Source organism: Vipera ursinii (genome assembly GCF_947247035.1).
Source record: "Vipera ursinii genome assembly, chromosome: 5".
Classification (NCBI taxonomy): Eukaryota; Metazoa; Chordata; class Lepidosauria; order Squamata; family Viperidae; genus Vipera; species Vipera ursinii.
In genome coordinates, this window is record NC_139518.1 from 16,607,103 (window position 1) to 16,630,923 (window position 23,821).

Sequence of the window (23,821 nt, forward strand, 5' to 3'; positions counted from 1 at the left end):
CTATTGTAATTTTCCTAACACACTGCCATGGGTTTTAGTGCTTAAGATTGCACAACATGCTAAGCCGACATTAAGTGACCACATTATGGCTTTACATGATTCTGCAGCATTTTTATTGGGTTCCAATTAATTTGCAGTGAAATTCATAGAATTGATTCTGACTTTTAGTCCTAGATTGGGCCTAGGATACTTGGAAGGTTCTTCTCTGCCTGCATAAACCACTGACCCACCAGAATTGACCACGAAATCAGATTATTATAGGTGCTGCTGCAAAGATGACAATATTTCACCTACAAGTAAAATTCTTTATACGGCTGTGAAAAAGCTGAGTTTTTTTAGCGTTTTAGTACTGCAGGCATTTATTTAAAAAAACCCCTTCTTTTAGCCCAGTTTCCCTATTGATTATATATCTTATGGAATGATCTGCCCTTATCAATTTAAACTGATGTATACAGGTAGTGCTTGACTTACGACCACAATTGAACCCAAAATTTCTATTGCTAAGCAAAACAGTTCAGTAAATTTGGCCGTTTTTTTATCACCTTTCTTGCAACAGTTGTTAAGTGAATCACTGCAGTTGTTAAAATTAGTAACACAGTTGACAAGTGAATCTTGGCTTCCCTACTGACTTTGCTTGTCGGAAGGTTGCAGAAGGTGATCAGGTTGCAGCGTTGCAGCACAGTGTTGGCACACTGCAACCATCATAAATATGAGTCAGTTGCCAAGTATCTGAATTTTGATCACCTGACCATGGGGATGCTGCATTGATTATGACCTAAGTAAAACGTCATAAGTCACTTTTTTTTCCAGCGCCGTTGTAAACTTCAAATGGTCACTAAGTGAACTGTTGTAAGTCAAGGACTACCTGTATGGAAGTATATGTGAAATAATCCTTATACATAAATATGTTTAATCCTTTCCCATAAATACGTTGTATATCTATCTACATTACAGGTTTCCAGCTGAAGGGAAAGGAATGTAGACGGCCATCGGATATACAAATCTGCGGCCTAATTACTGCTGCAAAGGCACATTTCCATAAATTTTGCAGAACACTTTCCCACAAGCGTTCTTGTACCATCAGTCACACAAATCTATGATAAAAGTAAGTTAATACTTTTGTGAATAAAAGGTAACGTTGCTATGTATGTACAATGATCTGAATAGGGAGGCATAGCCAACAATTGGCAAATATTTAATACAAGACATTCTGAGCAATTAAAACTTTGTCAATCTATATACAATATAAAACCATATTATTTCTTTCCTTCTGTACAGTCAAGCACTGCATTTCCTTTTCTGTGCAGCATTGTTTATTTAGTCTTTGTGCGATGAAACTTTTTATTAATCAACATTTTTAGGGGAAAAAATCACGTCATGAAATTCTTTCAGTCATTTATCTTTCTGACTTCCAATTATATAAATTCTGGAATGAACGGCTTATGATTTAGCACCAGACATTTTCCCACACCAATGTCAAATACTAAAAAGATTTAGTATTTTCAAAGAAATAAAGTTTTAGTAACAGCGTTATTTTTGAAAAATGTTAATGGTTTAACTTGGTGCTTTTTTAAAAAAAAAGAATAACCAAACTTTCCCAATATCTGACACCATTTGTTCCCTACTGGCTTTGTAACACTTTTTAAAATGACAAGATCACCTATTTTCATGCACTCAAAGATCATATGTGGGAATGCTATTGCTACCGAAGTAACGTGATAATTAAAAATGCTTCTCCACAAAATAAGACTGACATTATAAAGCCCTATTGGGGTTTAGAAATGCTCAAAGAACAATATTAAATATGAAATTATTTACTATCGAATTGTTACCCTAACCCACTAGAGTGAATAAATAAAATGTTTCAGCAACCCCTTTTCAAAACAGCACTCAGCATAGTACTAAAAACTGGTATTTAACCATTAATAATTAACATTTAGTGTAAAAGTTCAACATGAAAATCTGCATTTAAAGAAGTTTTCACTGTTTAGTGATTTCCAATTAACAGTTTCTCTTTTGATACAGCATCATCAAATGAAATATTGGAGCAAAGCAAATATAAAACTATATATTTTTTCAGTTTGATTCTTGAATTGCATGCAAAAAAGGTACTGTGTATTTTGAATCAAGGATGTTGCATTCAGTGAGAGTCCTCAAGACACTTTGTAAAATAAACAGATACACACCGACCATTGTAAAATAAAATTTCAATGTTGCTCATAACTATAAAAGAAGCAGCACAAATACAGATTTGGTCAGTCTGGAAGCTGTATAAATATACATATCATTGTAGATTTCTACGCACATGTTGGACATAATCTACTGAGAACTTTTCTTGTGCAGATCACCATAGAAATGATTGTGAGTTTCCAAACACCTCTGCTACTGATGTGGGATGCACAGGAAAAGTTTTCCATAATTGTGCCCAATACCTTCACTTTTCCATGGCTTGACCTCTCCTTGGCAGGCAATTTTTTTTTAGCCTTGCTGAGAAAATGCAGATGCACTCTGGATGGTATTTCATTTTCATTTTCCATTTTTTGAAGATTTCTGAATCTGAAGTTTTAATTCTTTGATCATCTTCTCTAACTTCCGTCTCGCTTCTCGTTCCTGCCTCAGTTCATCTTGGAGCTCCTGTCTATCAGCCTCTGCATGATCCAGTCTCTGCCTCAGCTCTGCTAACTGCAAGTTTGAAAAGTAAAGACAAGTTAAAACAGCTGCTATATCATTCACTTGTTTCTTAATCCTGGTAAATATGCAAACATTTCATGCTGTTCCAAAAGGAAGCATCTGTCAGTAATCATACCATAAAGAAATACCAAACTGGAACACTAAATATGTGCAAATACATAAAAAAAAAAACAATACAAATTTAAAATACTTCCTATACGTTCTCTTTCCACTTTGCTATTGCAACATTTTTAGTGAAAATATTCTTACTTCTTTCAAGTAGATGTTACTAAATTGCCAGAAAAAACATTCATCCATTAAAACCACACCCAAATATTTGGATAGAACTGAAATAGCAATCTGAGTTAGTAAACAATGTAGGAAAAATCAAATAGTGTAGGCATGAGAAAAGTAAGGCATATTTTAGGGTTAAATGAAACTGTTTTTAAAGATAAATAAAGCTGCAATCCATATGCTGCAGACTTGAATGCATGGAGCTCCAATGTGTTAGCAGCTATTCGGGCATCTGAGGGGCAGAACTAGCAAGAGTGTATATTTCATATTTTTACCAGCAATCCAGCATTACATGTAACTCTTGGTTTATGACTGTTTAACGATGGTTTAAAGTTATAACAGCCTCAGGAAAAATTACTTACGTGTACTCACATTTATGACTGTTGCATTACCCTCACAGTCATGTGATCACAATTCAGGTGCTTGGCAACCAGCTCATATTTACAACTAGTTGCAGCATTTTGTAGTCACATGATTGTGATGATTTTTTTAAAAAAACCCATTTATATCCCGCCCTTCTCCGAAGACTCAGGGCGGCTTACAATCTAAGCACAAATCAATGTGCTTAGCAACCTTTTTTGTCAATTACTGGCAAAAATCACCCATTGAGGAAGCTGAATTTGCTTAATGATGAGATGATGCATTTAATGACTGTGGTGATCTAACTTGCTGCTGTCAAAACTAACATAAGATTGTGCCAGATTCAATTTATGACCACAATGACTTATAATGGAAATTTTGATCCCAACTGTGATCCTAAGCTGAGGGGTACTTGTATCAAAGAAACATAGTCCAGTCCCAAATGAAACTCAATTTTGCTGCTCACCTGGGCTGCGTATTCTGCTTCTTTGTCCTTTTCCAAGCTGGAATCACAGGTACATTTTTGCTTTATTACCTGCTCTAGCTTCTTCTCTAAATCTCTCTGCTCAACATAAAACTCTTGCATTCTTTGAGCATGCTCAGTCTGCAAAGATTCAAGTTCTTTTTGTAAATTTTGTTGCTCTTCTGTCAACTCCTTCATGGCTTTGGAACTACTTAACATTTCAACTTCCTATGAAGAAATGACAATTATATATAGTTTTCAAAACACAGAATTACAAAAAAAAAATTATGTTTCAAATTTCATAGCCCTCAGGCTCTATTTCACTTGAAATAGGACTTAATATGGATATGCATCTTGTCCTTTTAAGATTTCTTCTCTCAGAAATGTAACTCGCGGTAGTTGTTAAGCATGTACTTATATGTGTATGTACACTTACTATATATACTCTATCAATACACACACACACACACACACACACACATTAGACACACACAGACAAATATGAACATCAATTAGGCACCAGTATTTCTACTTCAACATTCTCCATTAATATCTTCTCAGATATTTGGGGGAAAATATTTCAGATACAGTTTTTTAAAGTAAAAAAACCATATGAAATGTTGAGAAATTTTTCCCTCTGCCTTTAAATATTATACTATAAAGAATTTTTCCCCATGTTCCAATTAAAATGCTAATCACAAATGTAAGCTTACAACAATCTGAAACTGCCCTAATTTTATTTCTACTAGCTATCTTCTAATAGTCCTGACTTTCTGGACACCCTTTTTTCAGACACGAGTGCTGAGCAATTTTCATCATAGTAACCTTAGGGAACACAGTTTAACCATGCTCATTATCCAGTGGACACATAACAGATGCCAATGTAATACAAGATGTTATTAGGAATTTCAATCTTCAAAGAGGGTATGTGTGTGTATGTGTGTGTGTGTGTGTGTTTGTGTGTGTGTGATTCAACAAAGTTTTAATCAAAGCACTGTCTCTAAGCAAAGCACAGAATCAAAGGGGCATTCCTCTTCAAAGCACTACATGAGAGCAGCACCCCATTTTTGACCCAGATATTAAAAGGGGCTTCTCTGCATGCACTCCAGAGTGGGAAAGTTCCACCAATGCAAAGAGAATGGCTGAAATGGGCCAGCCTACTGCAGCAAAACATTAAGCAGAGATCTACTACGGAGATTCTCAGTCATCCAGGTCATGGTTGTCCCAAAGGTGCTTTTTCTTTGAAGAAGTTTCACTTCTCATCCAAGCAGCTTCTTCAGCTCTGACTGGATGGTAGGGAATAGAAGAATTTATATTCCCTGAAGACAAGTTGGTCATTTGCATTCTTTTAAAGAGTCGTTGAGGCCACTTGGAGGTTTGTCTGTGTCCTCAGGGTTACCTGAATAGTGCAAATGGGTTTGGAGACTTCTTGGAACTGCGGAAAGGACTGTGTTGTGGAGCTGTGTTTTCTGCAGGATGTTTTCTGCCCGGTGTCCTTTCACTGGTGTGAGAGTATGAATGATTTACAGAAAAACTGCAGACTACAGGAACCATTTGCGCTTCAGTTTGAAATGGAGACAACACAGACTGCGTATCTGTTCAACAGCAAAGGGACACAGGGCAGACATCTTATAAAAAACATAGCTCCACAACACAGTCCTTTCAGCAGTTCCAAGAAGGCTCCACACCCATCTGCATTACTCAGGTGACCCCGAAGATACAGACAAACCTCCAAGTGGCTTCAACAACTCTCTAAAAGAATGGAAATGACCAGCTGTCTGCAAGGAATATAAAACTTTCTATTCCCCACCATCCAGTCAGAGCTGAAGGAGCTTCTTGGATGAGAAGCGAAATGTCTTCAAAAAAAAAAGTCCCGTTTCCTCTTGAAAAAGCACCTTTGGGACATTAAGCAGAGGGACAACGTATTATCAAAGTTACGTTTGATAATAGCTGAAGTCCAACTTTCAGGTTTGCATTCTTGGATGAAAGTCAGCTTTTAATACAAGTAAATATTAAATGAAACAGAGGTTAAAGTTTGGGGTTTTTTTTAACCCTGTCATGGTATGATTCATAATTATAAACTTTCATCTTAATATGGGAACTAATACAAAAAAAAGGGAAGACACCGTTTGGGTGGCAGACAAAAATAAAATCGAGTTCACCTCATACCATTTGAAGATGCTGCTTCTTTTGCAGAATTGTATGGAGCCTTTCTTGTTGTTTAATATACGTTTTCATTACTTCTTCCATCATTTTCCCTTTATCATCATCAGATCCAATACCATCGGTAAGAGCCTGAGATGAGGATTGGGCATCACTATTTATTTCCATCTCATCTTCTGTAGTCTCCCTGGAACTGACCTGCTCTGTTTTCCTTCTGTTTGCAGGCTTAATGGGGATGGATTGCTCTACAGAATCAAAAAGTCAGGAAAGCAACGCTTGTTGATTTTCTACAAAAACAATTTCGTTAATGTTATCATTACGAAACAGTGTCATTTTTTTACTCACCTATACTGGCACATATTCCAGATCTGGGCTTTAAGTCAAACTTCTCTTGTCCTTCGAGAGCGATGTCCTGATAAAAGACACTTTTTTTGTGTTTGCCTGCATTTTGCTGTTTCAGGGACGTCCCCGGAAATGATTTATATACCTCTGATATTTTTTCAACAGTTTTCGTGGTTTCTTTACACTGTGGCATTGAAGTACTAAGAGATACATTGGGAGCAACCACTTTATCACACATGTAAAAGAAATAGCTGGAAACAACAAAATTGAAAAATTATTAGAATATATATATATAAGTTAAAGTATACCAAATCAAGCACAAAATAGAAAACCATGGAAACAAACAAACAAAAATCAACTCTTTAATCCCCAGCCTGCTACACGGCAGTTGTAGATAATCATTATTTTGTGTAGCATAGGAACCATCAAATCAATTACAAAGTAAAAGAAAATATATTGCCATCAGTATATTCAAAAATCTATTGGCGAAAATGAAAGTCCATTTTAATTTTCAAAGGTATCTTAACACTCCTGATTTTATTAGTCCCCTTATGCACTTTAATGTATTTGTTTTATAACTATATATGTTTTATAACTATATATGCGGTGGCTCAGTGGGTTAGGACGCTGAGCTTGTCGATCAGAAGGTTGGCAGTTTGGTGGGTCGAATCCCGAGTGCCGCGTAACAGAGTGAGCACCTGTTACTCATCCCAGCTTCTGCCAACCTAGCAGTTCGAAAGCACGTAAAAATGCAAGTAGAAAAATAGGGACCACTACGGTGGGAAGGTAACAGTGTTCCGTGCGCCTTTGGCGTCTAGTCATGCCGGCCACATGACCACGGAGACGTCCTTGGACAAGCGCTGGCTCTTCGGCTTTGAAACGGAGATGAGCACTGGCCCCTAGAGTTGGAAACCACTAGCACGCATGTGCGGGGGAACCTTTACCTTTACCTTTATGCCAGCCCACTCAAAAGATTCTGGGCAGATCAAAGAGCGGGTGGCAACTGTGGCCAAAAGGACTTTTGCAAAGCTCCATGTCACACACCAACTGCAACCTTTCCTGGAATGGCAGGCATTGCTCACAATGACTCATGCCTTAATTACTGTATGTCTTGACTGAAGTATTGCAATATGCTCCATACACACGTGCCTATCTTTGAAGAGCATTCAAAAGCAGTAGCTGGGTTCAGAATGCAGGGACCCGGGTAGCAAGAGCACTCTCAGGTCATCCACATAACTGAGATCTGCCCTGGTTGCTACTGTAGTTGGCTTTGGTGAGCAATTCAAGGTGCTGGTTGAACTTTGAAAGTCCTTTGTGCTTTGAGGCCAGAATATCTGCAGGACTGGCTTTACCCTGCAGTATCTATCCACCAAATATGATCCGGTAGGGTGGATTTGCTCCATGTCCCCTCAATTACAGAATGTCACCCTCAAGAACCAAACAAGCATATCTTTTCAGTTGCCACTTCTCCTCTCTGGGATAGCCCCCCCCCCACCTCCCCCAATCTGTGATTTCTTCTGGTCTTTTAGGAAACTAGTGAAAACCTGGTTGCTTCACCAAAACAAGGATTGCTGCAATTGACTCCCAGTTTCTTAATTGTTTTATTTACAATCTTCACTTCCATAGGAACATTGCTAGCTATTGTTTGTTCAACTGTCTATATGATTTTAATCCCAATTACATAACACTAGGAATTGTTTGCCACTCAGAGCAGGCAGATTGAATCAGCCTATAAGCAGCCTGTAAATAAATATGTAAAAGCACAAAAGGTTTTTAAAATGTACGATACTCAAAATTTTAAAGGCCTAGAGCAGGGGTAGGCAACCTCGGCTCTTTTATGACTCATGGACTTCAACTCCCAGAATTCCTGAGTCAGCATAGAGTTCTAGAGCACTTCGAAAGTAACCAGCATTTTTGTTTTATTTTTAAAACAACTTTTGAACATGGGCTGAACTTGCTATTCTTTTTCAATGCAACAATAACTAGAATGAAAAACAACTACTACAAAGCTATTATTAATAAGCTGCTAGTAGATTTGTCACATAAATTATCCCAAGGTACTTGAAGACTCTGTTTCCTACTCACAAAGTTTTGATGATATAACACTGACACCCATTTCATACTAATAATGTAAGTTCTATCATAGAGGAGGTCCCAAAAATGGAGCAAATTGGGATTCAATGTCTTATGCAGTTAATTTCCAGAACAAATGGGAGGTACTTAGCTTTGATTCACAGAGATGTAAATCAGATTAAGTGCAGAACTTCAAAGATCAGCTGATTAGACCCCCTGAGGACACTATATATACATATGGAAATTCCAGGATTCACCATATTTTATATCTGGAATAAAACAACGTGGTCCTTATGATGCTAATAAAGTAGAGGTCCCAAGCGTTAAGCAGCATCAGAGAATGGGAAACACTAAAAGTCTCCAGGGGAAAGTTTAAAGGTTTTGAAGTGGAAATAAGTTCTTAGCAAAGATACTGGTAACAGTTATTTCAAAGAATGGAATTAAGAAGAGAATCTCCTGTGCAAAAGCTACATCTAACAATGCTTTGCTCTAGATTTTTTTATGTAGATCCAACAGTATGTAAAAGACATAGCATATTCTCCATACAAACCCAGAAAGTGTAATTAAATTATGTAAAATATCCATTTAAATTATGTAAGCCATGCAATTGTATTTATAGCTGGCTTATGAAATAATTAAAATAAGATTATCTGATCATTTTTATTAACGGAAGAATTTTACCTGGGATGTATAAATGAATGTGGCTGATCTGTAGAATCCGTTTCTTGCTTTATAACCGGATACCACTGCTGAAATTCTACATTATAATGGGAATCTGCCTAATGAGGGAGAAAATATTTACATTTGTTATATACCATTCTAGTTTTAAAGCAAATTGCAATTTTTATCAATTTTGTTATATAAAAAAAATAGATCACAAATATAAATCAGCATCATTTCCATTTTCCCTACTCAACTATACTGTAAATAAAATCATAAGCAGCTTTCATATTGTAAGACAGCTAATGCTCTATGTTTCCCTTTCAGTCAAAAGAAATATTGTGCAGTATTTTGATAATTAATATCAATTAATTATTGTTCAATAAAATGGTCGATTAATATTAATTTGATTTAATATTGCCTATTTTAAGAAATGAAACTGACTTTGTCAGGCAATTCACTCAACATCTAAGAAAATTGTAAGCATGAATAAAGTACACTGTGTACACAAATCTATTCATGCCTATCAAAGTTTACATGGAAGAAGTGAAAAAGCAAGAATTCAAAACCAACATGAAGCAATACAAGCACACTCCCTAGGTCAGGGGTAGGCAACCTTGGCTGGCTCAGGATTTCTCGGAGTTGAAGTCCATGAGTCATAAAAGGGCCAAGGTTGCCTACCCCTGCCCTAGGTGACCAATCTAATATTAAGCAAGATTGACTCCATATGGGAAACCTGACTTGCTACCAGCTTTTGCTTTTCATTCATTCAGTTTTTATAGTTTTAATATGGTTTTTATATTGTTGAGTTTGTTGTAAGACAGGCAGCTATTTTAAATAAATAAATAGATATTTAATAGATCCAGGAACTCTTACACATTCATTAATTCATTCATTAATTCATATAGCCTTATCTTTTCAAAAAGATTTTTTTTAATCAGTGTTTTCTTGTAGTCTTATAGTTTTTATTTTTATGCATCTACTTAAAAGCAATACATCTACATTTTCAAACTGAAGGAGGGAAAGTAAGTTTTCGTAGGACCACCACAAAAACCTAGCAAACCTGTTAAGAGAATACAGATTTGTTCCACCTTTCTCTCAAGCCATAAAGTTGCTTAACTTTATGTCATTATGCTATTACAATTTCTGCCACCTAAGACAACCAGATAAACATTTGAAGGCCAGTGGGCATAGTACAAGAACAAATCGGTTTCATTTTGTATCCCTGTTCATCATCATCATCATCATCATCATCATATTATTATTATTATTATTATTATTATTATTATTATTATTATTATTATTATTATTATTGTTGTTGTTGTTGTTGTTGTTGTTGTTGTTGGACTGGATTTGGCATTTTTATCTATCTATCGAATCCTTCCCAAGTACCTGGGAGAGGTAAATATTATTATTTCGGTTTGTCGCATGGTCAGTCAAATGTTCAGGCTACATTTGGCCCTTTCTCCACCTATCGAGTCCTTCCCAAGGAATCTGGATTATTGATGGTCTTAAAGGTATGTATCTGGATGTAAGGTGTTCTGAGCAAAGCTGCCTTTTGCAATTGACTGGTGGTGATTTTGTCAATGTTGATCATGTTAAATGGGGCACTCAAGATGCCTATTACTATCAGTACTATCTTTTCTTTCTTTTGCCACAGTCGTCTATTTCTATTTGCAGGTTCTGTTTCTATTTATTATCATTACCAAATTTCACTTTGCAACAGATTAAAAGTAGTAAATAAAATTAAAAGTAATAATCAGAATGGCTGACAATAAAGTTAATTACTATGATAACTAGACTTTGATTTTAAGAGTTATAATTAGGTGAATACTTTTATTTGGGCCCAAAGAAGCTTTTTTGCACATGAATAAAATATTCCCATGAATAGAATATTATATAATTTAAAATAATGTATTTTATTTTTGAATGGCTGTGATTCTTCCATTCATGCTTTTTCAACAATTCTTCAGAATTAGGACTACTTCATACTAGTAGAAGGGTATCCCTGCCCACATCATAACCCAGTTAGTTTTTCCTCTTCTGTTCAAAATGTGAAGATTCCCCTGTACTCTGCATTTTAACACTTGTTACTTTGCTGTTCACAAATCAGAAGTGTTAGAAGCACTGCTGAAACAGCAAAGTGTTTCTGCACTTTCTGTTAGTGCATACATAATAGGAACAATTGAAGGTTTTTACTTTTAAAAAACCTTGCATATTTTGCATTCTATTTCTAAATCCACTTTAATTTGGGGGGGCAAGAGCCACAGTTCTGCAGTTAGACTAAAAGGAAAAACATATACAATTACTTTAAATGTTGATCACATTTGTTTTACAAAGGAGGCTAAGTAAATCAACTAAAAAATGTGTTTGAAATTATGGCTGAAATGTATGTCTTGCCTTAGACCAGGGGTGTCAAACTGTAGGCCGGATGCGTCATCCCAAAACCGTGCCCACCCCATTGCCGGCAATGGAGAAAATGCTCTGATACGTTGCACGACGCCATGTGACATCGCGAGTTTGACATGTCTGCCTTAGACCATGAGTGAATGTGTAAGTTTTATACAATGGCTCTACTCACTGTGGCCTCAATTCCCTCCATGTAGTTCTCATTTAACTACAGTAATAGGAACCAGAATTTCCCTGGCTAAGCGGTGCAGTTGTAAAGTGTAGCATCACATGACTGTGTCACATAGTGATACCAATCCTAGCAGTCTCTGTTGCCAGAAAAGGACTGTGGCTTATTAAATGAGACCTCACTTGACTGAGACTTGCGACTTCCTACCAAATTCTAACAAAGCCAATGGGGAAGCAGCAAGAAGTTACAAGTCCCAATCACAAGCTTTTCCTTAGGTGACTTGGAAGCAGAACAGTCAACTGGCACTAGCTATGGAGTGTAGGGAGGCAGGATGGGCCTTGTGTCATAAGTGCAGCAGGGAAGTGGGTGCAATGGGGGGTGCATGAGTGCAATGGGGGTCCATAGGTGGGCACTGTGATGCTAGTGCAGGAGAAGTGGTGATCACATGATTGAGGAATGATGCAGCCATCCTAAATGTGATCCAATTGCCAAAAGCCCACTACAATTTAGAGGACCAGTCATAAATCCTTGTTTAGCACCATAAGTTTGAAGGGCCACATAATGGTCATTAAGCAAGGACAATCTGTATTTTTAATGTACACAAGCAACTGTCTTATAATGAGCCTAAGAAGGAATTCAAATCAAAACTAGAGATCATCCCTTCCACAATTTGAGAGGAGAAACATGGGCCCCCCAAAATATTTATATATTTACATATTTGTTTGTATGTATGTATGTATGTATGTATGTATGTATGTATGTACCGGTATGTATATTCATTCTGCAAGACAGGAAAAAATCAGAAGAAGAAATTCAAAACAAAAGAAACCATAGACTCTAGTAATATTTAATAATATTATATTAAATATTAAATCACTGAATCAATATCTCATTTCTTGGTTTTATTAAAATGTTTTTCCCTAAAAATCATTTCTTGAATCTGTATTATGAAAGCTCCAAACAGTTCATATGTATGTATGTATGTATGTATGTATGTATGTATATATATATATATGTTTTCGTAGATTTTGTAGATCTACACACACACACACACACACACACACACACACACACACATATATATATGTGTGTGTGTGTGTGTGTGTGTGTACACACACACACACATACACACATACACACACACAATAGTTTGATAACACATAGAGATCATATATCTATAAGACTGCAACACTATTATGAAATGTAATTTAGGCAACTATAGTACTGCAACTGAATGCAAACAAGTAAATTGGCTACATCATTAATGAGTATATAAATCATGTTAAGCTTACAAATGTAGTTTCAGCTTCCATATGCTGAGCTGTATCCTATTTACATACAGCTAATCAAATAATCTTTTAATAACTGATCTGTACAAGACTAATTTAAAACATATTATTACCAGTCAGCATATCCTGGATAGCCTTAAGTGAACTCTACTTCTCTCTGCTTTAGTTATTTTACTTTTACTTTAACATTCCAATGTGCAGGCAAGCAAGAAGCAAACTAGGCCTTCTTTTCCTGGAATGAATTTGATTCTATATCTGAGAAATCAATGTTACTGAAAATGGAATCCTCTCTGGAGCAAATTTTCCTCCTCAAAAACCTTAATGTTCTAAGTCAGACATGTCAAACTCACGACGTCACGTGACGCCGCGCGACGTATTGGAACTTTTCCCCCATTGCCGGCAATGGGGTGGGTGTGGTTTCTTTGTGACGCGTCTGGCCCGCGGGCCAGCAGTTTGACACCCTTGTTCTAAGTGAAAAAACTGAGGCACGATCTGGGCATTTTCCAGCTATGAATTTTCAGTTTCCTTCCTGCCTATGAAAAAAACATAAGATGATTTTTCTACAACATATCTTTGGCACATGCCAGAAAGTTTTTGAATTGTTCAGGGAACAGGAATATAAAATGGCGAGGTTTACAAACATGCTTGTTGAATAATAGCTTGATTTGTACATGTACATGTAGAATTTGTGCATTCTATATGATTCTGACCAAACAGATGCTCTTCATGAAAGACCTAATGCCCCTACCATTTTAAAGAATCCGTGACAGCTTATTGTGATTTGGGTCAGGATCAATCCTGTTGTTTTGTTTTTTGTTATGCAAAAAATATGTTAACTGCTGCCCAGAATATAGGCTTTAGCAGTACTAATAATGGGGGGGGGAGGATTTGGGAAGATTGGGCAGAGGGGGTTCCTTGGAGTCACTGCTGACTCTTGCGACTGCCTGAACAAGCCCTTGTAGTTTTCTTGGCAAGATTTCAGAAGTAATTTGCACCGTCTCCTTCCTAGGGCTCAGAGGGAAAGACTAGTGCAAGGTCACTCAGCCAGCTGTGTGCCTAAGCCCAAATTAGAACTCGTGGTCTCCTGGACCCCTGACAGTAATAGCCCTTAGACGTATATATCACTTCACAGTGCTTTACAGCCCTCTCTAAGCGGTTTACAGAATCAGCATATTGCCCCCAACAACCTGGGTGCTCATTTTACCGACCTTGAAAGGATGGAAGGCTGAGTCAAACTGGAGCCAGTGAGAATCGAACTGCTGGCAGTTAGCAGAATTAGGCTGCAATACTGCATTCTAACCAAGGTTCATGGTAATTAATTGTCCCTTTTTTCTAACAAATTCTACATTAAATAGATATTTATCTCACATTTCCCTGTGCATTTCAAGCTACTTCTCCATAGTAGAATGTAGTGACAGGTTGTATATTTTAGTTAGATGGTCTACAAGCTAAGCTTTAAGACACTTAGTAACACTAAAGTGGAGGCTATCAAGGCCTGTTTATTTGTTTATGCTGAATAAGACCTAGCAACTATAAAACATATATTTGTATTTTAAACGGCAAACTACTTCTGTATTATTGCAAAGAAAGTCATATGTATACAGCTCAACAATTTAGACAAGTTTGAATGTGAGATGAGAAATCCCAAGGTCTGAATTTCAAGTTCTCAAATTACTAGGAGAGAATACTCTGTTTTCACAATTAGGTCTGAAGATAAAATGGACAAGTCAAAGCTGAAAAGAATGTGCCAGTATCGGCAGAAGAGTTTCTCAAAGTGCACATAATTGGCACATGGAATATGAAAGCAAGGAAAACTGAAACTGTCAAAGTGAAATAAACCATGCTAATTGGATGACTTACAAATAAGTGGAATTTAGATAAGATTGAATGAGCCACTTTAATCCAGATAAATTATATGATATTCATGATGTCAGACGTACAAAACATGGAAACAGTGAATATTAGTGAATTAGTGAATATCAATGTTACACAATATTTGAACTTGTAACTGCAGTGGTGGAAGACACTGAAAAATTCTATGAGAAATTGCAAAAGATACTAAATGCAACTTCAAGAAAATACATACTGCTACTAATGGATGGATGGATGGAATGCAGTATAGAAGAAATGGAGAAACCTGAAGTTTGGACCAGATATCTCAATTAAAGCATATAAAACTATACATGAAAATAACAAAAGAACGAGAATTAAGAAATATTTCAGAAAAGGAAAGCAGAGTCAAGGACGGACATTAGCTGCAAGTCTATTAAATGTCTTCAGTGAATATATTATAAGAATGGCAGGGTTGGAAGAAATTACAGGCTCAAAACGTGAGGTCAAAACATACGCAGAAATCACCACTTTGTAGCTTAATGTTGGAAAAGCTCATTATGTAAGTAAACCAGAAAGTGGAAGCTCGGGTTAATGTTAAATATTAAAAGGTAATGTTAACCAGCGTGCTTAGTTGTTCCCGGGCCGTTTTCGGGCCACTTTACCATCGACTGGTGAATGATCTCTGGAGGGCTCGGGACAGGGGATATTCCTCTGTTCTAGTCCTATTAGACCTCTCGGCGGCTTTCGATACCATCGACCATGGTATCTTGCTGCGGCGTCTCAGGGGATTGGGAGTGGGAGGCACAGTTTTACAGTGGTTCTCCTCCTATCTCCAGGGACGTTCGCAGTCGGTGTTGGCAGGGGGACAGAGGTCGACCGTGAGGTCTCTCATTTGTGGAGTTCCTCAGGGGTCGGTCCTCTCGCCTCTCCTGTTCAACATCTACATGAAACCGCTGGGTGAGATCATTCGTGGCTTTGGAGTTGGGTATCATCAGTACGCTGATGATACCCAACTTTTCCTTTCGACCCCAAACCACCCCAGTGATGCCCTCAACGTGATGTCCCGGTGCCTGGAGGCAGTTCGGGTCTGGATGGGGAGGAACAGACTCCGGCTCAACCCCGACAAGACTGAGTGGCTTTGCATACCTTCATCCCGGGTTTATTCGGATGTTCCACCTCTGGCTATGGGGGGTGAACTATTACCCCCCGAAGATAGGGCTCGCAACTTGGGAGTCCTCCTAGATTCACGGCTCACCTTGGAAGACCATATAGGAGCTGTGACTAGGGGGGCCTTCGCCCAGGTTCGCCTGGTGCGCCAGTTGTGGCCCTATCTTAGCCGGGATGATTTGTGCACGGTCACTCATGCGCTCGTGTCCTCTCGTCTGGACTACTGCAACGCTCTCTACATGGGGCTGCCCTTGAGGACCACCCGGAAGCTCCAACTGGTACAGAATGCAGCCGCGAGAGTTGTGTTGGGAGTCTCCCGATACTCCCACGTTACACCGCTGCTCCGTGAGCTGCATTGGTTGCCAGTTGTCTTCCGGGTGAGATTCAAGGTACTGGTAACAGTGTTTAAAGCCCTTCATGGCATGGGGCCGGAGTACCTTAGGGAACATCTGCTGCCGGCATCAAGCTCCCTGCGCCCTGTGCGTTCCCACAGAGAGGGCCTCCTCAGGGTGCCACCGATCAGAGAATGTCGATTGGTGGCCCCCAGGGGGAGATCCTTCTCTGTGGGCGCTCCGGAGCTGTGGAACCAGCTACCGGTAGAGCTCCGGATGGCGCCCGATCTTCGCTCCTTTCGTCGCGATCTCAAGACGTTTCTGTTTGTTCAAGCCGGCCTAGCCTGATGGGGATTGGTGGGGTTTTTTAATTTTGTGCTTTAATTTTAACTTGGTGTTTTAGAATTTTATTCCAACTGTTTTAATATGGGCAATTATTTAATCTTGTTTTAACGTTTGTATTTAGTATTTTATTCTGCCCTGTGAACCGCCCTGAGTCCTCAGGGAGAAGGGCAGTATATAAATATTATTAAATTAAATTAAATTAAATTAAATTAAATTAAATTAAATTAAATTAGTGAACTTACAATTGACAACCAAGAAATAAGGGAGGGGGGCTGAATTAGGGAGAGAGGATCAATAATTTATAGAACCGGACCGAAATACAGAAGGAATCAGTTGTAGGGAGGGACACAATTACAAGCATAAACAAGATTTTGAAGAATAAGTATATTTCTACAACAAAACCATTATAGTAAAAGCACTGGTCTTTCTGGTATCACTATAGTGAAAGCAATGGTCTCTCCAGTAATAATGTACAGCTGTGAAAGCTGGGAATTGAAACCGAACAAGATAAGGTTCCTCTGAATTATGGCTCTGGAGATGCTTATTAATAACAACATGGATCACAAGAAAAATAAATTAGCCAATCCTGGATCAAATTCATTGCTCCTTTAAGGCAGTGTCAATCAGCAAAAACTCACTCTAATCCTGCAGATGGATGATGGAGTACAAAAGAACTAAAAAAGTAGGTAAGACAAACTCAAGATGATTACAGGATTGGCCAAAAACAGCTATGTCATACTACTGCAGACAGATCAAAATGGTTATTATCTAACTATGCAATTATCAGAACTCAAACCAGACTTGATGGAACCTATCTAATCAATGGTATTCTTCCATGTCGGATACCATTTAGCCATGGCTTTAAGTAAGTACAGTATTTGAAAATCTCCTGAGTATTTTTTTTTTAGAGTAACACTCCTGTGTGTCCTTTTTTCACATACTCCTGCACATCCAAACTGAGCTCCATCTTTATTTTTATCAGTGCACAATTTGTGATTATTTTAGGCATTCAGGTTTTATACATGAAGCAAAATCACTTGACATTTTACAACAAAATTCTATGCCTTGTTGTAGACATACATCAGAAATAACTATTCCAGTACAGTATTTTGTGCTCACATTTTTTCAAAACTATAAAGAAACAACTCTATAAAGTATACACTTAATGCATGTAAAAGCAATCTTTACAACCAATCTATTCAAATATTATATTTTATAAACAGACTTACCTTAGACTGGGGTATTTTTTGACTCTTCGTGCTAAATTTTTCTTTCATTTGTTCTAAGAGTTGCTTCACATTTCTTTCTTCAGATGTTCCTAAATATTTTTGGTTAATGTGAAGGTAACAGTGCCACTTTGCTGACTCAAAGCCCCAGTGACAAGTCCTCTTGTCTGGAGATCGATGGGAATGCATCACAAAGGTTTGGGGTGAAAACATACCATAGCATTCTGAACACTGGATACATGGGGAATCTGGCTGAAGATAAAACTGTGGAGCAAACAAACCTTGACACTTGCCCAAGCATTCATGTTCTACTTCAAAGGCACTTCCAGTCTCCTTTAGTTGGGGCAGTGAACTTTTAGTATGAAGCAGGCTGCCATTTTGAGGAAAAGTACGAGGGCGCAACAATGCATTGCATAATCTTTGAGCATCGGTCAAAGTGATAAGTCCACAAGAAGGAGCATTAAAGGGCAGAATGCCCAAAACTTTTAAAATGTGAAGCTGATCAGAACTGCATCTAGAACAATAGATGTAAAGTTCATCACACACTGTGTTAATTTGTTGTAGAGAATAGTCTCTGAGGACAGAATTCAAAACTTGAGGCAAACAAAGTCTCTTTTCTCCTCCAACTTTAAAACAAGATATAGACTCCCCTTCCAGTAAAGTCTGAGTCAACTCTGTAGAACTATCTGATGGGACAAGCAATGGGCCAGGAAGAATCTGAGGTGATGGAAGAGGTACAAAAACAGATGACATATTTTCTTGTGAATGGCGAGCAGAAAATGCTGCTGGTCCACCAAGTGAACTCTGACTGCTTAAATGGAATTGTGCCAATGTATGTTTCAAACCAGGATTTAAGTTCAAAGGCTCTGATGCTGCAGCAATATTTGGTTTAACGTCTTCTTCTCCTCTGTCGTGCATAAGACTTTCTTCACATTCATCCAAATGTTCCTTCTTAATTACTGGCAACTTATTTACTACCATTGTGTGTATTTTATCTTTTACATGGATTTCTGTCATAACTTTTTTTGATGGAGGGCTACCATCTTCCTGTGCAACAGTCCCTTTTGATTGATGTCCCAAGATGAAATTTTTCTTTGGAGCTTCCATAGCTAAATTTGAAATTTGAACAAAGATAACTATTTCACATCTCAGTTTCCAGTTAACCTAGTTGCAAAACTAATATGGTTTTTTATTTTGAGGTAAATATAATGAATTACATAAAATTTCTGACATTTAATAAAGGATTCTTTCAAAATGACAATATAAAATGTATAACTCAATATCATACCAAAATAGTTGGCTTTAGACCATTTTGTTTTAAAATTATCCAATAACCCAACATAAAACTGTAATTTAATAGAAAAACTACTTTTGAAATTTTCTATTTTTATAGAAATAAAGGATCATATTTCCTTCCATTTGAACCTGAATCACACAAATGCACCTATTCTCACATCCAAAGCATGCCAATTTCAAACTAGACTGAGAGATTAGTTGGATATAGCTTTATGCAGAAGAATTCTAATATTCCCAGTATCAGAAGCAACACTTTGACACTTGTTCTTCTAAAATACGGGTGTCAAACACACGTCACGTGACGTGACGCAACCTATAGTGACTTTTTTTGCATTGCTGCAGCTGGAGCATGGCCTCCGTATGATGCAACTGGCCTGCGGGCTGGCAGTTTGACACCCCTGTTCTAAAAGAAAGCCAAAAGAAATCTGATCCCAGAGTCCCGGTTTCAACACTATCTATATGTACCTGACGAGGTGGCAGTATATCTATACAGAAATAAAGGCCATTCTGAATTCCAATGTTCCAACCACAATACTGAATCAAGACAAGTAAGTTTAAGGCATCAGCATAATTTCTAGAGCTACTATTTCACATATATTCATCCATTAGGAGAATCTTAACAGAGGGAATAAAAATAGGAAATTTACAGCTAGGAATAGGTTAAAATCAAAAAGCTCCAAATACAATAGGACACATCCTAAATGGAGATATTACTATATTGGGCCCAGAGATTAAAGCACGTGAAATACTTACATAGCAACTGTTCAGGAACGAATATAATTTATACTTTAAGATTCTGGATTAAAAGATAAAGATTCTAGGTATGTCTTTGAAACTATTTAATTAACAGACTAATACAAAACCTTTATCCTCTTAGAATACAAACAATTTCTCTTGCAAGAAAGATCCATGATCAATCTTGCAAAATATTTGTAAAGCACAAATCAGCCATAAAAATAGAGTAGCAGCAAAAAGCAAAATGTGTTTTAGATTCCCCGCTCCCCTGTACATGATAATCCTCTCCCCAAGCTGCTATTTTCTCCCCTGGAGGGTGGGTGGGGGGTTTCTCCATTCTACTCTCATACTTCCTATTACATTTATTCATCTGTGCATGCTGAAAAAGGACAGTTGCATCCATAAACTCCAGTGATTTTCAGTTCTTGTAAATGTGTCATTTAAAATACAATTCAGGCAACTTGATTACATTATATCCTGACCTTCTTTCCCCGTTTTTAGAGGGAAACTTTCCCTCTACGGCTAGACACAAATACTAACATAATGATAACAACAGAATAATGAAGCCTACACCTATTTTGAAAGAAAGGAGAACACAAGGAAAGCTTCTACCAAATTTTCTCCTTCCCCAACAAGAAATTTTACACTTTCACAAAGCCCTCAATTACTAGTGCATGATTTCAGAACTCATCATAAACACGTACATGGTGCCACATTTCCTCAATTTTCTTTTAAAAAATATCTTCTTTCCTCTCTAAATCATTAATTTTGCTTCAAGGCTGTAGACTTCCTCTGACTAGAAGCCTACTCCTGTTTCCCCATTTTCATTTGGAATTCATTCTGAGTTTAGAGAGCACCAGAGACTCCAGTTTAATCCTGAGCTACATATCTTGCCTTTGACATTAACACATACAATTAGAAAATAAATTGTTTGTTGTCTACACACAAATTCTTCCTAAGTAAGTAATGTTTTCCATGGATCTGGAGGAGACCTCAGTCTTTTAAGATTAATGATGGTGGCAACACTCCAACCATACTCATGCTTAAAATGTATTTCTATACTGCACATTCTACCAGAAAACATTAGAATAAAAAAATTCAAAACACTAAAATCGTAAGTATATTTTAAAAACACTAAAACTACAGTCAAATACTAAAATTACATTCTATATTTAGAGCAACTTTGGCCTTTTCCAATCAATGTAAAACTAAAGTTAGATGAGCCTCCTATTATGGAAACTTCTGTTGTATACCAGTTGTTGTGCAAAAACAAAAACAAACCCTGTCACTATTGTTTTACATAAAGCAACTCAAACATAATGAGGTTTAAACAATGCAGATTGTATTACAAAACATGAACAGCCAATATTCTTCCCGTTTTCTATTATTCAGCATATTTCTCAAAACCTATCTCCTCAGCTCTAGAGGATCACTCTCTCTCGTGAACTAATGTAAAAAAAAATGTAAATCATCTCCTATGACTGTGTATGTACATTCAACATACTTTGTCTAAATTTCAAATACATGCTGCAATAATATATTCACTCCTAAACGGAATCATCCAAGCTTCCTACTTACTAGCCACATTCTCCTCCTCACTCAATGAAAAAACCCGCATTATTTTCCCATAAAAGCAGTGAAGCCTTCAGAATTATATATAAAAAAGCTCCTTTTATTAATTGCCACATGAAGTTCCCACGTTGCAGCAACCTCACACAAAATCTTTCTCAAGCTAGGCATTCTAATAATTCATGGCTTATTTTGCACAACCTCTTCTTGTCCTTTCACACAATGCCGGTGTCCTTAAGAAAGCTATCTGAAGTCTCGGGCAGGCGGGCGGCGGCGTGGCAGTTAAAGCGAGCCTATCCTCTGACAGCAGCTATTTTCAAAGAAACAAGAGTTAGAAAATGGCAGGCAAAGCTTTCCTGAAGGCTGACTTAGCCACCAGTCCGCAGATCGCAACCACCACTGGATCGGCTGAGGGGCTCTAAGGTCTGCTGTCTGCCCTTGCCCAAAGAACAAAAGTTGGGCCCAATCCACTGCAAAAAAAAAAAAAAACCACAAAAAAAACCAACCACCATATTCTCTGCCTGGGAATATCCTTGCACCCGGCAGACAGACACGCCAAACTTCCCCCAGCAGATACGTTCACCTGAATAAAGATTACCTGGAGCTGGGAAACGCAACCCCCTCCCCTGCGGGCTTCCCGGGTGGGGGGTGGGGGTGGTGTTTGGGGGGGATGGCCGTCGCTCATCTCATAAGCCCCCCTCTCCAAATAAATAAGCTGCTCGCCCCCCCCTGAGAAAAGCGAGGGACCTCCTCTTTTGTCCCTGACCCCACTTTCCTTCGGGTCCCGAATTTGCTCCTCCTCCCCCCCCGCAAATATCACTTGCTGAAGCTACGAAGGTTCCTCGTCCCCCCCACCAACCCGGATCTTTCCTCCAGAAAGCCGCCTCTTCTCCTCCTCCCCCCCCCCGCCCCGTTTTTTGTTTTTTTTGTACCCCGGGCTGGAGGCTGCTGCTGCTGCTGCTGCTTTGGCGGGCGGAATTTCCCCCCCTCCTTGCCCTGCCTTCAACTCTCCTCCTCCTCCTCCTCCTCCTCCTTCCCCTTTCTTCAGCCAGACGGGCTGGCTCGTCTGCTGCTCCAGACGCTCCTCCCCCGCGGGGGTGAGGAAGGTGAAGTCTAGCAGCGGAGGCGGGGAGGGCGACGCCGCCGCGCGGGGCTGGGAGCCTGGAAGCTGCTCCTTCAGCTCCTGGCCCTGTCTCCCACTCCCCCCACCCCCCCACCCCAGGATGAGGGCCCGGGGAGGCCCCTTCCCCGCCGCTCCTGCCCCCCCCGCCCCTAGGAAGCTCTATTCCTCCCCGCAGCCCTGCTTCCCAGCCCACGGCGGCGGCCCCAAACCCACTCCCGGACCCTCCCTCTGTCCCTGCCTCCCAGCCCCCCGGGCGATCTAGGCAGCCTTCCCTAACTCCCAGCCCCTGTCCCCGCCGAGCGGCTGGATTACAACTCCCATCTTCCTTCTCCTCCCGCCACCCCGATCCGGGCAGCACCGGCGTCGGGGCTTAGGGTCAGGTGTGTGTGTGGGTGGGGGGGGGGGGGGGGGGGGGGGCGGGGGGGGGGAGAGAGAGGACGAGTCCTGAATGTGCGTCGCCCCGCCCACTGTAAGCCCCCTCCCCCCACTGTAAGCCCCCTCCCCACTGTAAGCCCCCTCCCCCCCACTGTAAGTCCCTTGCCCCCACTGTAAGTCCCCTCCCCCCCTGTAAGCCCCCTCCCCCCCTGTAAGCCCCTCCCCCCACTGTAAGCCCCCTCCCCCCTGTAAGCCCCCTCCCCCCCACTGTAAGCCCCCCTCCCCCACTGTAAGCCCCCTCCCCCCCCCACTGTAAGCCCCCTCCCCCACTGTAAGCCCCCCTCCCCCCTGTAAGTCCCCTCCCCCCCTGTAAGTCCCCTCCCCCCACTGTAAGCCCCCTCCCCACTGTAAGCCCCCTCCCCCACTGTAAGCCCCCTCCCCCACTGTAACCCCCCTCCCCCCACTGTAACCCCCCTCCCCCCACTGTAACCCCCTCCCCCCACTGTAACCCCCCTCCCCCCACTGTAACCCCCTCCCCCCACTGTAACCCCCCTCCCCCCCACTGTAACCCCCCTCCCCCCACTGTAACCCCCTCCCCCCACTGTAACCCCCCTCCCCCCACTGTAAGCCCCCTCCCCCCACTGTAACCCCCTCCCCCCCACTGTAAGCCCCCTCCCGGGGCGCGGGGGGTTGTCCTCACCTCTCCCCCCTCCCCGCCGTTCCATTACTTCAGCGTAACCACACCCCCCCCACCCTCGCTCCCCCTCCGCTCGCTCTTTTTTTTTTCCACAGACTCCCTTCCCCCCCCCCCCCCAGGGAAACGTCCTCTCCTTACCGCACATCCCAGCGGGCGCCCCGGTTCTTCCCAAAGAGTGGAAGGGAAGCGGCTGCCGCCGCCGACGTACCGCCCACCCGTGACCTCACTGCG

General features: G+C 39.9%; 1 protein-coding gene across 5 annotated transcripts; it reads right to left on the minus strand.

Moving 5' to 3' along the window:
- Positions 1–1,174: 1,174 nt before the first annotated feature.
- Positions 1,175–23,753, minus strand: SKIL (SKI like proto-oncogene). 5 transcript variants are annotated; one of them, XM_083363158.1, is made up of 8 exons: positions 23,729–23,753; positions 17,799–18,904; positions 9,047–9,144; positions 6,438–6,543; positions 6,296–6,362; positions 5,957–6,195; positions 3,791–4,015; positions 1,175–2,682 (listed from the first exon to the last, which is right to left on the minus strand). In XM_083363158.1, exons 1-8 carry the CDS (start codon positions 23,733–23,735, stop codon positions 2,527–2,529), a joined length of 2,004 nt encoding a protein of 667 aa, XP_083219284.1. In that variant the 5' UTR covers positions 23,736–23,753; the 3' UTR covers positions 1,175–2,526. The 5 variants fall into 5 exon arrangements, with proteins under 5 accessions (XP_083219284.1, XP_083219283.1, XP_083219282.1 ...); XM_083363157.1 differs by lacking the exon at positions 23,729–23,753 and adding exons at positions 19,557–19,706; positions 22,328–22,389 and having other exon boundaries at positions 6,296–6,543; XM_083363156.1 differs by lacking the exon at positions 23,729–23,753 and adding exons at positions 19,557–19,625; positions 22,328–22,348 and having other exon boundaries at positions 6,296–6,543.
- Between the last annotated feature and the right edge of the window lie 68 nt (positions 23,754–23,821).